The 18,421-nt window shown below is 43.3% G+C and overlaps 1 protein-coding gene across 8 annotated transcripts in view; it reads right to left on the reverse strand.

The window, feature by feature from the left end:
- Window positions 1–842: 842 nt before the first annotated feature.
- The window catches only part of LOC135394281 (transcription factor SOX-5-like), a 511,283-nt gene continuing 493,704 nt past the window's right edge, over window positions 843–18,421 (reverse strand). For 7 of the 8 annotated variants that reach the window (XM_064624960.1, XM_064624955.1, XM_064624959.1 and 4 more), the window contains 7 exons: window positions 13,409–13,617; window positions 11,561–11,717; window positions 10,853–10,973; window positions 9,096–9,290; window positions 8,539–8,706; window positions 7,285–7,492; window positions 843–5,928 (listed from right to left, as the gene is read on the reverse strand). In XM_064624960.1, the coding sequence (XP_064481030.1) occupies window positions 5,718–5,928; window positions 7,285–7,492; window positions 8,539–8,706; window positions 9,096–9,290; window positions 10,853–10,973; window positions 11,561–11,717; window positions 13,409–13,617 (1,269 nt within the window). In that variant the 3' untranslated portion in view covers window positions 843–5,717. The remainder of the gene's footprint in view (window positions 5,929–7,284; window positions 7,493–8,538; window positions 8,707–9,095; window positions 9,291–10,852; window positions 10,974–11,560; window positions 11,718–13,408; window positions 13,618–18,421) is intronic. The other variant, XM_064624956.1, reaches the window with a different exon arrangement.

Genomic DNA, 18,421 nt, shown 5'->3' on the forward strand with positions numbered 1-18,421 from the left:
AAGTCCATTTTCCAACACCTTACCCCCCCGCTTTTGAAATCTCCCTAATTTGGATGTTCTTAAGTTGGCAAGCATGCAAGTTTCTAAGTTCACAAAAAAACACCGGATTCTGCCCCCCAAAATTTTGACAAAAATAAAACCCGAAGTCCGACCCAACATATAACCTACCCAGCCTTCTCCTCAAAAAATCACAAAATTTTGGTCTACCATACATCCATCGAATTCTTGGAATTCCATGTTATCGCTCATTAGTAACGGGAAACTCGTTCCACCTGAAGAATGCCCAGAAGTACTTGGCGAGACTTTTGCAGAGGCTTTTACAGTTGAGTTATGTTGTTCTTAGTTAGCTACTGTGTGTATTGTTGTTTCTTATGCCTGTTCTACCCCACTCCACCCATGTAACACCCTCTACAGGGATCTTGGGTGTCAACAAATTGAATTTAAAAAATAAAAACTACTGATACAGTGAAAATCTGTATCGGTCTGACCAAATTCACGATAAGGACCTTCTACAGTAGCTAATATACGTTCCTTGAATCTGCAGTGGCTTTTGATTTGCTGTTTAATGCCGTGACAGCTACGGCAACAAACTTCTTTATGTACAAACTGCTGAGTGATATGCCATGTGTTGTAAGGAGCAGTTTTTGTCAAGTGTGATCGCTCCCAATTACACACCTATAGCTCCTACTGACAGTGCTTACAGTCTGCTGCATGCAGCACTTTCCACAAAGAAATCAAACTTTTTTGAAAAAAATGCAACGGTAAGTGAGCCAGCGCATTCTCTAACATTCCGAGAAGTCTGGTAAAACTAAAACTCAATAAAGAAACACAATTAGCCTGGGACCACTTCAGCATGTGACTTTTAATATTCATATTGTACACATCATACTAAGAGATTCACTCTGACGAATGGAAAAAGAAACTCATTCACAGCATGAACAAAGTGGTCAAAATAGCTTCATTTTTGAGTGCCAGTGGATGCTTTGCAGTACCTTCTATATCTATAGAACACTTTCAACTCATTCATGAACTTGCTGCCACCTCTAAATGGTGTCAACAAACAGCCAAATCATCACGTTTGATGGAGGGATGAGAAAAAAAAAAAAAAAACTGTACGGTAATAAATACTGCTGCACTGTATACATTGTCAACATTACATTGTGCCATGTTGCAGATTACACCAGCTTTTTAATCAACAAAGTAAAACTTGAGCTCAAGCACAGCCAGAGTATGATGGGGAGAAGACTAGCTTGTTAACACAAGTTTCAACCATCCTGCCCTCTGCTGAATAATTTGAGAACTAACATTTGTATTAGAGTATTTCCATTGATATTCTTTTCAAGGACATTTCCCTCCCTCCTCACTATGGGTGTTAATCTGCTGTACTTAATTGAAAGAATTCAGTCCTTTTGTGGTTTCTTTTGTCTTAAGACCTGTTTCTGTTCACACTAAGAATTATCTGGAAAATGCTTTTAGCCCAACAATATAAAAGAGATCTGGAAACCTTTTCCTAGAAATGAAATATGTTGTAAAATCAAGATTGATCATATTCCGTGATTAAAAACCACCTATAAATAAATATGCAACTTCAGTTCTAAAAATTGTTGTAAGATATTTAACTGAGATTTTATTAGAGAATTCTACGTGATCTCAGCTTGATGTCGGTTCCAAAGATGTTACATACTATCAGCTTTCACGTATTGTTTGCCGTAGTATCATGGTTTTAACTCTTGCTCAGTAAAGTGGAATTCCTGCACAGCAAAGGAATAACCATACTCTATCACTGGGCTGTCCCCTGAATTTAAATATCACTGTTTTCTTCTGACATAAAAAACTCACAAAATGCAGCAAGAGAGCTTTGTCATAAACTGTTCACCATTGCAGTTTCCCAAATGGGAAACCATGTCACACACTATACAGCATCAACATAAGGATACTTTTCAAAGCAGGTAACAGTGTGCATCAACTTTTGTGAAACCTCATCAACTGTAGTGTCACATATGCTATCAGTATGAACACGTGCCACACAGTGTACGTGTTTAAGTAATGTTCTGAGGAGTACGGACACCATTAACACAAAACATACTGTGTGATATCTTACAGTTCCATTTCAACAACCACCAATGTCCTCCGTAATATGCTTCAAAAAGGAGAACTGAAAGCATTATCAGAATGTTCATGATGCGATTCTGACTCATACTTGTCATGTCAAATAGCTGAAAACGTGATTCGGTTGCAGGTTACCTACAAATCTCTAAGGTTCACAGTGAAAGAAAAACGTTGTCTGCTTGAAGATACTCTTTGAGGATTGACCATGGCGTCATGAAACTAAGTGACACTGGTAGTGAAAAAAAGGTAGTCAATTGAGCACTTAGGAGTTCTAACCACACCAAAGGAGTTTTGTCAAACACACCACAAAGCAAAAACACAAAGAATGCAGATCTCACAGGAGGTGAAATCATTGTACACTCAAAATAATGCCATACTGTCAAACATAATAACATCACAGACTAGATCATGTTTTTACAATAGTTGAGCACATTCATATTTGTAAAGAAACGAAATCATGTGATTTCAACGCAAGAGAGGAAATCTCATGAATCCTACATTAACGAGACCCACGCTGGCCTCACATTTTTCATGTCACGGCACGTGAAAACAAAGATCAAGTCATAAAGGGAATGAAATGCAACTGCCTTTGCCTAAAGGAAGGGATGACTGCACATCAGGAACTGCACTGACTCAATGGGGGTTTTCCAAAAATGTAGTAACATGTTAAAATATTAACATGTCAACACAATACCCCTAGAGTTATGCTAGAAAGGTTACGCTTAATCCAATTAATTGACAGAGAAAAAAATCCCCCTGACTAGCATTCTTAACATGAATGCTAATATTGCACAGACATGTGCTTACAATAAATAAAAAAATATGTTGCTGTTTTGCATCATTCTGTTCTTGCCATTTCTCAAGATTTCTTCTTTTTCAATTGTTTCCGATTTCTAAAATGCCACTTGTTGTCAAACGCATCATACTGGCATACATAAAGTGACACCTACACAAAACCTACTGAAAACTGTACTAAACATGCAGAAATATATTTTCAAGTTGACATCTGAAGGTTCCTCTGCTGTCGGTAGTCACATTCATAAATGATTTAGATACGCTAAAAGGGTAGTCTGAATGGTCGCATTGTGATACATGCCAGGCAATATGCACGGTATTTACACAGGCACCCAGTACAGAGTGCTTGGTTGTGCACAGCACTATCAGTGTCCTAGCCAATACATGCTTGAGATGAGCTCAACTAACTGTAGCTTAAGTTTCAAAATTTATAACTATCTAGGATTAAAGGTACAGGCAAGAAGCACCAAAGTCCTTGTGAAAACGAGACACAACGTTGAGGCTCTGCACAGTGCTACATGAATTCTATTGAAGCACCTGCAGATGGTAAGCTCTGTAACTCAGCTTTTTTGCACAGCAGAGAATTCTTGCCCAATAAGAACTTGGATATTTCTTGCTTGTAACTTTGCTTCCCGCCAGTTGTAAATTTTGAGGTGCATACAGTGAAATGCAAAAGTTACAAGTGACTAGAGCACATTAAGCCATACCAACCAGAAACCCTGTGCCAGATGGCCAGGTAAATATCGTAGATACGCAAGCCATTTGCCATTAAGAAAAGGTTAGGTTAGACTGTGCATTTAGACTTCATCTTTGCAGACAATGCTCCTCATTTTCCTACAAGAGCAGCAGGAGCAGTGCAACATCATCAAAAAGGGAATGGCAGCAACAAAAGTAGTACACAAAACTCGATATATCTAGTAAATAAGGTACAATACACAAGAATGGACCACCAAAACAGAAGGTGTTTGCGGCGATGTAATTCTCTCCCAGACCAGCGTGCACCCTCATATGTTCCCATCGTCAGATCACACTTTTTCCTTTCTTCCCTTATGAGACGGGAAGTGGAAGAGCTTCAACAAATGAGATGCTGAGAACAGAGAGCCTTCTGGAGATATATACATGTATAGTTGTAGCAGTCCTGGCAAGTTTCAGTCTCAAGCGACCTTGCTTGTGTCAGACGGGACGTCTTAAATAATTAGGGGAAGGATGTACAACATTGCACTTGGAAACAGCAGGTCAGGAGACAGTTCTTCCACCAAACATTGCAGCGATGGAGAATAAAGTTTCTATGTTGTTACACCAAGGTTGTTCCTTGAAGGTGGTGGTTACCACATGCCAGCGTGGGGAGTGACTTGCAGAAAAGGGGTTTAAGCTGCATCGGTATAGAAGTCTGTGAAAATGCTGGCTATAACAGGTCCATCTTTAGGGTCTGGCAGTTTATCCGTAGAGGGATGAATTCTGAGAAGCTGATGGCATAAAAGGACAGCTGTGGGGCAGCAACACAAGTGGTTGCCTAAACACATGGGCCTTTATGTCCAGGGCCAAAGAAAAATTACTATTGTGGGTCATAACTGTATGCCTGTCTGCAGGAAACAGTTAGCACAGAATGTACTGGAAAATACTATCTTACATGCCTTGTTGGATGTGTCTTAGAGTTGGTACTGTAGTGCTGTAAACATTAGCTCCGCATACGGCCCAGAGTAGCAAAGACTAGCCATCCCTGGATGAAACTGCACATTTAGGATCAAGTGCCAAATAAAAATAACTGTCAAAGCATATACTGTCTGCAGAACTTTGTGAATAATACTGGTTCATCAAATGAACAAAACACTGTTACTTTTTAATAAGGCCATTTGCATACAACCTTTTTGCTGCTTGGATGAAGCTGTTTCATTCCTAAGCACATATGTGTCCTACAAAGGGTTCCTGGTATACTATCTGTAAATGTGTGTGCGTGACCTGGGTATAAGCCCAGCCCAGCACTACCTCAGTAAGGTCTGTGTACACAGACTAACCACTTAACAAGGTTACTCAAGAACCAAAGCAATTTAGCTAGTGCAATTTCCTCCTTTGTGTAACTGCAAGAACTAGAGAGACTTTGGTATTAAAATGCATTAAAACTCCAGATTGAGATCACTAAATAAATACTATTACTTTCCATTATACCATTTGTCTATCTACTACTGACCCCCTGGCTTAACAACAATTCCGCATGTGTTCCCGGTATGGTCATGCGTTCCCACCTTGCTACTTTTAGTAGTTGATGAAAGATTAGTAAAGTTGAGAGGCTTGACGAGTACAACAGATTGCATGCCCTCCGAGGCAGAAATTTGAGTTGGAACCCAAGTGGTTCCACTTCTTTTCAAGTGGATCCACTTGGGATTCCAGCTCAGATTTTTGCCTGAGCTACCTAGAGCAGCTCCTTGTCACTGAAAGTTTAGTAGCTTTATTGTGCTGCATTAAATAGGTAAAATCACGAGGCAGTTGTTCTGCTCCTTTAGCACACTGTCTAACTGTTTCATGCAGACAGGAGTTCCCCTTCAGGAACTTTTTTCTAAGTCAACACGACCTCGCTATGTTACACGCCAAACCAAAAACTCCAGCATGGAACTGGTAGGAGGGTGGTACCGTAAAGATACCTGGGACAAACGTGCCAATGGCGCGGTAGCATTTCCACATGGATGGTTGTTGTGGAGGTTGCCTTCGGGCTGCAGGAAGAGCAGCCCGGTTCCCAGTGGGTTTAGAACCATGCCTCCATGGCCGAGCTACATGGGAACCTCCTCCATGGGAACTACGTGCACTGGGAAAGTCTTTCAGGTTTCCATGAAACTTAAGGAGTCCGGGGTGTGAGGTGAGGGGCGCCGGTCTGTTGTGTCTCCATTGGAAGAGAAAGAAGAAGCCATGAGATCGCTGGCCGAACTTGCAGGTGGCATCATTCCTGGGCCGCCCAGTAATGAAGCCACACTGGTTGGCCCAACCAGAGTTGGGGGAGTATCCAGCAGGCCCAGGTTGCCTTCGCGGTACCTAAAAACACATTAGGCTTCAGTACCACCACTACAAATTATCTCATCAAACTTGACATAGTGAAAGTAAACTACATGCTTCCATTCCTAGAGGTGATATACGGTGCTTAGAAAAAAGGGAACGGTCGACACAACAGATCACAAAAACTACTTTCAAGGTACAACCCCATTGCCTCCAGAACAAGGCACATTCATAAATTTTCCATGCAGTGGCTGTCCCTGGCGCAGCATGTACGCATGCTGATCTCCATGAGTGTTGTGCTGTGGGCTACAACTGATTCTGGTACAATACTTTTCCTCTAGATCGTCACCAGTGTGCACTATTTTAACCTATTTTGTTGTTCATGTTAGCCTCAGGAGAAACAGCGGCCAATGATGCATCGTGGAAAGACATGGACAAGAAAACCTGTCTGGCAGAGCATGTAGAGATAATGTGGATATTGTTTTTCTAGCAAATGCGTGAGGGTGTTCCAGGAGCGATGCATGCTAGACGTGAGAGCATGCAGTTACGTGGTACTCTTTTAAATTTCATGGGGTTTCTTCTTTGGCAGGAAAAAGAAACCCGTAAAGGGTACCGCATATGTATAATTTAGCACTCATGCTTTCGGGTGTGATTTTTTTTGTTTTTCATTGCGGGGCAGAAATCGAGTTCTATTTCAGGAGCTGTAGAATAGATTAAAATCGGCAAATATTGTGTGAAAAGCAGATCTTCAGGCAGAATATAAAAAAGAATGAGTCTCGCATTTGCGATGAACATGAGATGCCTAGAAGATGCGCTGAATGCTGCACAGCGCATGCCACTCTCCAGTGCACATACCGTATTGGTGGCTGCGTCTCCACTCTTCATAAATTCATTTGGGGGGGGTGGTTCACGATAGTTCCCCCCGAACAAGTTTTCAAGAATTCAGGTAAAACCCGATATCTACCCAAAATCCTTGCGATCCTTCAACATGTCGTCCTAGGTAAATCATTGGTGAATAATAATATCAGCAAAGAGAGCTACTTGTGACAACCCATTTGTCCTCCTTTTATAATCCCCTCCTGCAGGAGTCAAAGACGAGCTTTTATGGAACTCGGGCAGGTGTTTGAATGCTGCGGTCATTCACTGCCCCAGTTCTGAGCGGAAATATAAAGATTCTTGTTTCTCGTCGCAGTGTCACAGCAGTGGCTTGTTTCATATGTCTTTAGTTTCTCCTGAAAATTCCCCACAGAGATCACACAGAGATCATACCACCCGATTTCTACCCAAATTCTTGTGTGTAAATAGTACCCGATTTTTTGCTCCTGAATTTGAAGAAATCATAAAACCCAAAAACGAAGAACCCTATGTATAATGCATACTGTCATAAGGACTGACCAGAGGTTTCGCATCTCTTGACGCCTGGCTCGCATGAGTGACTTGTACTCGGAGATGCGGAGTTTTTTCCCATCCACGATGCAAGTTCGCTTTGGCCGGGGGCGATACCGGTAGTCCGGATGTTTCTCCATGTGTAACTTGCTTAGCCGAGACTGTTCCTCATAGTAGGGTTGCTTCTCTGAATTTGACATGGCTTTCCAACGGGCTCCTGCATAGATATTGCTAATTAAAAACAATCGCTAAGAAAAAAAAAGAAAAAGCATAAACCTTGTTAACAGACCCTGCACTGTAGCTGCTATAACTGTACTGCTGTCTGATTTACAAATGTTAAGAAGTCCTGCTCGAAGCAAGATTGACACTGACAAAGGTTGCCTGCATGTTGTCCATGTAAAAGCCCAGATATTTGGGAAGACATGGCTCAAACTTAGGTATCACCCTTGCCAATCCTGTAATGTATGAGGGTTGTTCAGAAAGTAATGCCTGTTGGATTAACTCCATGTGGAACATAATTCATTTTATAGAATAATGCTTCCTCTACAAGCTGCTCTTACTCAATAAAGTCTCCATGGCGATGCTTTTGCACCACATCCCAACCCACTGCTCAAAACCAAGTTGGAAATAGTTACCAGTTGCCCCAACACACACACACCGGCTACAGCAAGTAAACACTGCCGTTGCAACACAATCACAAATTATGATTCCTTTTTTCTCTATGTTCCAGACATGTAGGGATTCTGAGCCAAGACAATGTAGCTGCGGGCGCAGTCGACGCACAGAATCAGATGCAGATCTCGTACCATGAGAACCACCCCACCGGAAAAAATCCTGGCGGTGCCCATGTCTCCAGTCTCCTCGTTTTCAAATCAGATATTAACTGATGAGCAGTTTCTGAGAAAATAGCAAACAGACATTACTTTCAGAACAACCCTTGTTCTGCAGGTTTAATTGCTTGCAACAATCCATGCGGTTCGTAGCTTTTGAACAGCTCTGAACTGTGACAAATTGTTGATAAAATAGCATAAATGCAGGCGAGCTGGTGGAAGAACTCAAGCCAAACTCAGGCTTTTTACCGTGTGTGACAAGTTGCCATGTTTAGTGATTATGTGATGTAGATCTGCATGGTGCCGCACAGTATCTAATGTGCAGCTGCTGTATATCCTAGCATAACTGCACTTATGCACATTATATGGATAGCAGTTATCTGCAGATGTTTAGGATTTTAGCATATTCCAAACAGCAGAGGAAAGCACTTACCAAGAATCTTAGAGATGTTAGAGTTATGCATGTCAGGGCAGGCCTTGAGGATCTTGCGTCTCTCGTCCTTGGCCCAGACCATGAACGCATTCATCGGTCGCTTGATGTGTGGCTTCCCATCTGGGTCCTTCTTTCCTTGCCGTATAATTTTTGCCCCAGACAACTTGGCTGTAAGAACAATTATGCACCACTTATTAAACAAGTAGGCAACTTTCGGTACCGAGCAACATAAATATAAATGATGTGTGGCATATGATGCATTACTTTGTTGAAGAATATTCCTGCAAAAGTCGTATTTGTTACATGCACTTCATTAACGGCTCATTAATGGCTGCTCAAGTAATAGACACAGCCCTATTTAGCGATATGGGCCTCTTCAGTTCCAAACTGAAACTTATGTGAGGGATATTGCCCCTAATTATTAAGTATAACGTCTTGCAGGTGTAAAGTGGCAACACCGTTTGCTAATGGCTTTATAATGGCCATAAGATTAATTTCTCTAACCCCATTCAGGGCACTTTTCACATTGCAGGAAATAGCGGAACAATTTCACGTACTGGATCCTTTAGTGTCTGTTTCTGATGCTGAACTGTCTGCATCTCGACGTGCTGCTCCTGAAGCTGCTGACATGGCTGGTCGAGCCAAAGCGCCTGTCGTTTGTGGCAAATACAAGTGAAGCGGGAAGGCAGCCTTGTCCTGTCCCAGCATCGAACTTGTTTGCCCGGCTAGGTCCTTGGCTGACAGCAGGCCTGCTGGGATAGAAAACAATAGTATATTCAACAATGATGAATCATTAACACAATTGAAGCATTCAAAGAAAAGGAATTGTGCTGTACTGACACATTCGTCTTACAACTACAAGATATTCACATTAAATAGCTATGTCATGAAGGAACCCGTTGTTGTTTTTACAGTCGTGCTTCGTTCATCCGGACCCCTCTATCCTCCAGGTAATGAATTTCTAGTGGAACAAGATTGTCATGTACCCTGCACTTGTAGTGCTTTGAGAAGTAGGTAGTGTGTTAGATAGCTTGAGAAAAACTTAATTGTCTATTCAGAATGTGTGCATATCTCAGTTTAATTGTGTAAATGTGTAATCAGCTTGTTCACATGATACACAATGATGTCTCTGGACGTCACGCGTTGTATTTGTTCGTCAGGATCATCGATGCTGTTGTCTGACTCTCCTTCCCACACTCTAGCAACTATATGGTGGGAGCTTTGGCTCTCTGTTTATCATGATGCACTACATGGCTTACCCTACTTGCCAGAGTCCTCAAAACTACCCTCAAAGCTCTTTTGACGTTTCTGGATACCATAGGACTTTGATCATTATTGTGAAGGGGCTCATTATTTCATTCCCCGCATCACCACCAGCAATGGGGTAGGGTATCACTCCTGGCAATGAAACTCCCCATTCATCATCTTGCAGTAAAGTTGTTGTTGGTGTTTTTCTTGCCAGAGTGGTTCAAAGAAACAAGTGGGTCGAAGTGGAGTAGCTGGTTGAAGTACATACTAAGTGTGTTGAAGCAGGGTAGTTCTATCTGCAAGTCTATCTGTCGTTTACTGTCTTAACTCGCATGTTTGTGTCCTTTTGCTGAAGTGTTTAATTTAGTATGTACGGTTCAAAGAACACATCCACACGCACCCCATCCCAGCTCATCATTTAGTAAGCAAGACAAGGCACCAATATACAATCTCGGCCATTTACAGATTTCTGCTTTGTGGCTGTCAACAATGAAACAACCTCTCCTACACGAAGTCTGGGACATTCCTATTGATTGCATCCTTGATTTTGGGACAACTCAGCTGGTGGGAGCCAAGGACATGAGAACAGGCTATGGTTAATTTTCACGGCTTTGGAAAACAGTGTGAAACGAGGTAGGTTCCAGATATCCGACTGTTCTGATGAGTTTTCTGTTGTTAAAGACCGTAATATTGCATAAAATGAGACTTGAGAAAATGTGTTTTGAACACATTGACCTCCTAAGAATGTGCTGCTGAGACATCTAAGGTATTGTAGAATAACAATTTTTGCAGCTTAGATATTGGATCATGCACCTGTGCTACATTTCAGTAATGACACATAAGAAACAACTGCACAATTATCTGTTCCTCTGAGGTGCAGCTCCAGAACACAGTCCTTACTACGAGCACAGACAGAATGTTGATTCATGCAAGTATTTTCTTACACAGACGTATGCAAAAAGTGGTGTCACCGTGGTCCCAAACTCAACCGTGTGTAAGTCCAGCGTGGTGGTTATCAATCAGTCATTTTGTGGATAGTTTAAATATTATTGTGCAAGTACCATACCATGTGTATAGGCTGGCATAGCTGGATGATGTAGCAGCCCGCTGAGGGAGGATGGAACTCCACTTGTAGGCGGCCTCAAGTGAGGTGGAAGCGCAGAATATGCCAATATTGAAGAGCTCACCTAAGAAGCAAGATATTGGGAAAGGATAAGTGTATTCCAGGTCAGGACTACTAATTGCATCTGCATTCATGCTCAAGAAGAAGTGACAATGCCAAGGCTGACAATTTTTTACACCCCTTGTAAGCTTGCAGCTTGAGTCGCTTATCAATTTTTCTGACTCCAAAATTTTTTAAATTCTTCGGAAAAGAGCATTGGCACTGTGAAGCTCCCGATGGAGCCAATTTATTTCCGCTGCGAATATTTCAGACCGTTCCTCAACAGGACAGCTCATTTTTCGCATGTATTCCGGCTCCAGCATGCGTGGTTTTCTAAACTGCACTGTTTCCCGAAAACTGGGGTAACAGTCAATTTTTCAAAGGAAAAAAAAATGTGCTGCTCGATAATGGTGAAATGTGATGTCTCGCAACCTGCTTGTTACGTACCATGTGGGTCATTAGTACCGAGTCCACCAATAAATTCGTAACTTTCTCTACATGCGAAGTGGTTCTCTGAACTACATCAGCCACTCTGTTTATATACTGTAGTTGTCATACAGATTTTATCATAGTCTAATGAATGATTTAATGTAATGTTGCATAGAGACTTACTGAGATAGGTGAGGCTGCAGCATGGCTTCCAAGAAAAGAGGCCGCCGAATGAGGAGTGACGGCTGGAGGCGGGTAGCCCCGGGGAGAAGTGGACGCCCGTCCATGCTCCCGGGCATCCTGCCGAACCGTCAAGCCTGGTGTTGGACTGCCGCTTATACTGAACGGAAACAAAGCCTGGTGTTATATTCCCACCACTGTTATTATTATCATTCATACTTGAATTGATAAAGAGATAAGAAAAGAAAGGTGACGAAAACATATGGAGTAACAGAAACATTTAGTTGTCTTGCGCGTTGAAGTCCCCTCTTAGCTGGGGCTACAACAGTGTCCTGCAGATTGACTTCAGAGCAGTGTGTACGTCAATAGCCCCACAAAAAAGACAAGGAAATATACAAAAGCTAAATGGGTTATGTTGTAGTGGATGAGGCAATTAAACATAGAAGGGCAAACACAACACAAACCTCACAATACCCAGTCGCATACTTCAATTGGAAGGTGGCAGTTGAAGAAAAGGCATAAGCAGTGGGATTCGAACCCTCTGACTGCCAGTCAGAGGTGCTACCAAGTGCACCGTGCTAGATACGCTCTCTTCAACGTATCAAGCCACGCTAGGAAACACTGGGACATGCCTTCACCATCTTACATTGTTGCCCAGCACTTCCACCACAGATTCACAGAGACAAACACACTTGTGGCATCTTTCTCATGTAATGTCATAGAGGATGAGGCAAAATGCTGGTGCTTTTTCATCGACTGCCATCATTCAATTAAAGGGCTTGTAACGCTTTGTCCCATGATAAAAATATAGCACAATATCCCATGTTATGTCAAATAAATGTGAAGAACAATTATTTGCATCTGCAACCTACACCGTATGGGTGGAAACACTTTGGGTGTGACGTCACAGCAGGCATCTCCGCCAATGAGGCAGCGAGCGAGGTCATGTGGTAACGACTACTAATGGGAACGGCTACAGCTCACACTCCTCTGATGTCAGAGGTTGACGCGTATGTGTGTTCCAGGATTTGCATCTCACCAATGCCAAGTAGAAAAGTAATTCTTTCCTTCTCAATATTCTGCAGTGCTGTACAATATGGGCATGATGTAATGCACGCAGCTTCTCAACGGGGCTTTAGAACTTCATCTTTGCTGATACTGATCCTGCCATATATTTTGCTGCTTGGTTCTTCACAATTAGGTGCCTGCCGACATCAATACGCTACGACAGTACGTCTCTGCGCATGAGAGAAAGGAAAGGTTGGAGAAAGCACGTGAGGATGCGTCTGCCGTTCAGAAATCAGCAATAAGGGGGTATTCACAGACGGGCCACAACACTATGGTGAAAAAGATGAAGCAACGTGGTGGTGGTGATGATGAAAGGGCTCGCCGTTATTGGCCTCACAGATGTGGTCAACGTCACGACTGACGCCCTGGGGAATGTGCGTCCTGGGCCGACTTCTAAGGAACTGTGCCGACATATATCTGAAAGCGTCTGAGGAAAACCCCGGAAAAACCCCAGACAGCACAGCCGGCGCTGGGATTCGAACCCGGGTACCTCCAAGCCTCGACATGACATGGCCAGCATGCTAACCACTGAGCCACGCGAGCTGGTGAAGCAAAGTGGATCTCACGTTCAGTGGTTGTAGTGCAGTTGTTGTGGTACCTTATTTGAGAGTGATCCCGTGAGACCGTTCTACGTTTAATATAGCATATTAGACATCACTGCCGAGACGTACACCTTGATATGCCTTTCGCCAAGAGCACCCACTCAAGTGGGTGCAACAGTATGGCAAAGCAATGTCACTGCTGTAGGCATATGAGCTATATAGCGAACGGCTAACAACATACCTGCTAGCGGCACTCCCTGGGGAACTTCCCTTGGGCTTGCTCAGGTTGAGTGGTGTGTCCGCATCAGGAGCTGCATCAGGAGACGGGTCCGAAGCCTGCGCGCTGGGTGTTGGTGTCCGCACCCCCATCCGGCAGGGCGTTAGGGCACTACCCCCGGTCAGCGACGGCATACTCCCAGAGACCCACGGCTGCAAGGGACACAGTGCGACCTGCGAGAGTGAGTAATGGTAAATATATCGCTCACAGGAATGGGAGAATGTTGCCAAATTGGGAGAACACAAATGACTAAAAGGAAGGTAGAAAACCGAGAGACATGGACAAGTAGACGCAACCGCAACACGTTCTCAATAACTCTTCGAGAACATGTTGTGGCTGTGCCTATGTGTGTCCATATGTCTCTAGGCTTTCTACCTCCCTAATTCTGCACCAGTTAGTCCACGCTCTCTCCTTACTTTTGACTAAAAGGAAGATAGGACATTACTCTAACCATCGCTGAAACTACTTACATGTTAACATTTATATATTACAACAGTTTATGTATGTCACGTGAGCAACATTAATCTGCGCGTGTATGCGCATGCATGAATGGCAGGAGGAGGCAAATGATCAATGTTTACACCAGCCTTCACAATCCACTAGGGCTTGGCCATTGCATCGCTATGGCTGTTGTCGTAAAAAATAAATAAAAGCTGTCAAAGTTTCACAGTGACATGACATTCCTCTTTCACTGTATGTTTACATGAGACAACGATGCTCGTCATTGCAGTAAACGATCAATGTTTGCGGAAATATATGAGGAAGAGGACACAATAAAACTTCACAACATAGCATGCTCCTAGCCAAACATCATTCCAAATGATATGTTCTACCCTGATTTGTTGAAAACAAGAGCCATGCGCCTTTTTGTGACACTTATGCAGTTATAATGATTGTTACAAAAAGGCGTACGCCCCGCTCTTTCCACTTCAGTACGGTGTGCGCCCCCCCCCCCCCCTTTTTTTTTCTTTTTGTGTCTAATAGGAGATGAAAGGACCGCTCGATTCAGAATGCTGGCTCCGTTTGCAGCGTCAGTAATCGGTTGAAGCTGACATAAAAATGGGGGGAACACAAGAAAGCAAAAATACGGAATCGTGACAAGGAGGGTTCTGCCCTTTAAAGTCTGCCACTGCCGCGCTTGTTGGAGTGCATACCATGTTCATGTGTATGCCACATGTTACTGACACTGGATCTCAAAAGATAACATGTTTTGTGTACGCTTCCCACTTCCAGACATTCCCTTTTATAGTGAATCGACACAACTTAAACACACACTTAACAACAGTTTCCTTGCACCTAGAGACTCCCTTAGAATTAATGGCGATGCCAGTTGGGTCAATCGATACTACGCAACAGTATGTTATTACACACAATTTCTAGAGCCTTCTATAGAGCGTCGAAAGCATACAAAAAAGGAAACACACACACAAAAGAAAGAAAAAGTTTGCTTGGTACACAACTACACAATTTTGGAATGAACCCCCTCCGTTTAGTGTTATTAAAAAAGGGAGAGGGCACTCGACCGGGTTTGTTTTTCTTGATTTTGTTTATGTGAAACGCGCACAAGAAGCGTTATTGACAGATAATCATTTTCTAGGCCCCCTTGCAGACTTTGGCGGGCATCGATTGAGGTAAAGTCAACACAAGCTTACTCTGTGAGTTTGGAATCACACCAGTGAGAAAGCCAATCAAAAAAGGAAAAGGGGCAACAGGCGAGGAGATGAGATATGGAATATAAAACCGATGATTGGTTAGCACCGCCACACGATGCTGAAAGTCGACTACAGGGACGAAAGGCGGTTGAACTAGTAAGATGCATACAAATTATTCACGCAATACCACAACTACCAATAAAATTAGATCAATATGTGTCTCTTTTGTTACCTCCTCTCTCCAGCAGCAGGATGCAGCCGGGTGGTCAGAAATATTGAATGTGCGCCTACAAAGCAGGCTATTTTAGCTTCCTGTCCCTAATACGTAACGCGACAGAAAACTGCACGAGCTCAAATGAAAACACAGTTCCTCGCACTTGGGACATGCAGGAATGCATAGCTTTCGAGTGGAACAAACGCTAATTCATTCGATCGAATATCTTACTAATCGGAATAATATTATTGTAGTTCGCATGCAGTTAGGAGTGAAAGCAGACGATAAATCCTCTTCAAAGTCGAAAAAAGAAAAGAGAATACAGGTACGATGTGCTTACCCCAAAAACTGGCCACATGTCGGCTATGGGATGTGGAACAGACATGAATGCGCACCACACGCAGCAATCTACTTCTGTGCAACGAATAATAATCACACGGCCGGCGACGGAAAACGATGCTGCCAGACAATCCCTTGGCACATCTCTGTGATATCCACTGGTCAAATGCACCGTGTACGAACCCTTCCTCTGGCCGAAACAAGGAAATGAGGCCCACGAGGCCGCCAACATCTGGGGCCTGTCACATGACGCATCCATACCTTTCGCCCACAAAGGGTTCGATGCGCACCCGTCTATTGTATTTAGTTACTCTAATTGTAAACAGCTCACACCCAGCAGACACCGTTCGTTCCCAGAAAAGCATACTCAAGGACATTGTCAAGGTCGTACAATAGCGATCTTGTTGAAAACGAACAATGCCGCGCTCCCCCACGACAAAGGTTAATTGTCCTCATGTGCGTTCCTGGTGTGATTGAAACATCCCACAACACCCTATTTGGCTAAACAAAAACCGGGTGAACGATGGAACGTTTCCTTCCTCCTCCTTCTTTATGGGTGGAAGGAAATTAGCGGATTAGTCCGTTTCCCTGTCTTAGAGGCATGTGTCTGATTCGTCGCCTCATTTCGTAGGGAGGACAAATGCGTTGAAAGAATGGTCAAAAAGCCAGCGAATAACGGAAAAACCTGAAACTCTAGGGAAGCCAAGAAAAATGCGTACGAATAAGGTCCCAAACACAGCTGAGAACGTCCTGAGGGATGAAAGATGAAAGCCTCAGAACATCAGTTCTCTCATGTCCTGAGGGAAATACGCGACAAGGATCTTGTACAGAGACGCTGTTCGTTTCTGTTTCCCTCAGTCGCAGGGTTTTAAGCAGGGAAAGGTAACGAGCACGGTACTATACCGGAATTATAGCAGGTAACTGTGAGAGAAACGGATATCGCACATTCAGAACACCTGAAGCAGAAACGTAGACGAAAATAATTTACGGTAATAATTGTAAAAAGATTGTAATAATTTTATTACGATCTTTTGCCGAATAGTTTATAGAAATTTATGAAATAAAAATGAATAAAGCGAACTAAAATTCGTATTGTCAAAATTAACTAGGGAACAAAAACTAAAATAGACCAACAAACTGGATCATATGAGTAAATAGTATACAGTAAATGGAAGAAGCATGGTTCTTATGGTGACTTGCAAGTTGCAAGCGTGAGTAACATTGAGTGAAAACAACAAATATGGGACAGTAACGGGAGCGGTAACGGAAAATAAAATGATTCCGTTACCTTTCCTCGCCTCCTTCCTATCTGCCGTTCTACCGGTAACAGCTGAGAAGTTTGCAGACGACAATGCCAAGCAGATCGGAAGAATTCGACTGGGCGAGAAAGGGAAAGTCAACAGCTTCCCGAAAGCTGGAACGGAGGTCACAGAAGGCCTTGCTGACACAGTTCCCACAGGTGGAGATAGACCTTGTTCGTGTGCGTTTTCCCTGTCGGCTTTTAATTAACTATTACTTGACTAATTTCGTTTTACAGCCCGTCCAATGCCTCACATTGTAATGGGATGGGGTAGTGCTCCCTAGCGGTTAAACACCCCATTTCATCGTCGTCATCTATTTGTTGTTGTCGCTTTTTGTACAGACTAAGTTTAATTGTATATAAATAATCAGTTATAATTTTTAACGCCCTACCGCACAGTCATCGGATAGCTTGCTGTTATGGTTTGCGTAGAGCAGTGTGCGCTGTATCAGAGCCGAGTGAATATCGTTCTTCTTTTCTATTCAACGTTTGACAACGATTTTTCTCTGTGAAGAGCAGCGTCATTCACTATACACCGCGCACGGGAAGTAGAGAAAGAACGCAAATACACGAAACAATATGCACACACTGTCGACGTCTACTGCCGCGAGTGCTGTAATGGAAAATCTCTCTCCCTCGTACAAAAGCCGAGACTAAAGAGAATCTGTTCTGACAAACGGCATCGGAAAGCAGCCGGGAGTTGAGAACGATAAAAGCAGCGGCTGCCTAAAAAGGGCCCGGCAAAACGCAAGATTTGTGGCAGCTTTCCGAAAGCTGCACAATTGAATTGTTCAAAGTCGCATTCTGGCTCGTTGCATATTTGATGGCCACTTGCAACGCGAGTCGGAGAGCGCTTTCCAGCACGCTTATTTATTCATCGCTCAACCTGCATACTTGTGCATACCGATCATCCGGGAAGGAATAGAACCCGATTTTGTCCGCTCTTCTACGCTACTGTTTTACGCGACTGAGCCGAAAACAGTAAGAGCGCTTCTCCGCGATGCACGCGTTTGTTGTTATGGAAAGAACCGAGGTTCGTGCCTGCGAGGTTATTTATTACTCATTACGATCGCAAATGAAAACTTGGACTTCGTGCGCATTGCGGACGCGCTTTGTAAAGGTGTGCCTTCGGCAGTAGCCCTCCAACAAATGCAGTTATGGTTTTTGATGTGTGGATGGCCGCGACGAGGGGTACATGTGCAATAGTCAGTGTTGTTGAGAGAACGAGAAAAGTTGCAGGATACTGCTGCAAGGGAATGAGTGCATGTTACGCTTAGGATTGCAGAACAGTGTTTGTTCCTTGACATGAAAAAAAAAAAAAAAGAAGAAGAAGAAATGCTTGCATTGCGCCCACGCATGAACAGCTAATGGGCGAGAAAAGAGTTGTTGTTCTTGATGATGTAGCGAACCGAATGTAACCTCCGGAAGACACACGCCCGAAGATTTGACGTCAAGAACGGTCACTCAGTAGG

Source organism: Ornithodoros turicata, chromosome 5, assembly GCF_037126465.1.
Source record: "Ornithodoros turicata isolate Travis chromosome 5, ASM3712646v1, whole genome shotgun sequence".
Taxonomy (NCBI): Eukaryota; Metazoa; Arthropoda; class Arachnida; order Ixodida; family Argasidae; genus Ornithodoros; species Ornithodoros turicata.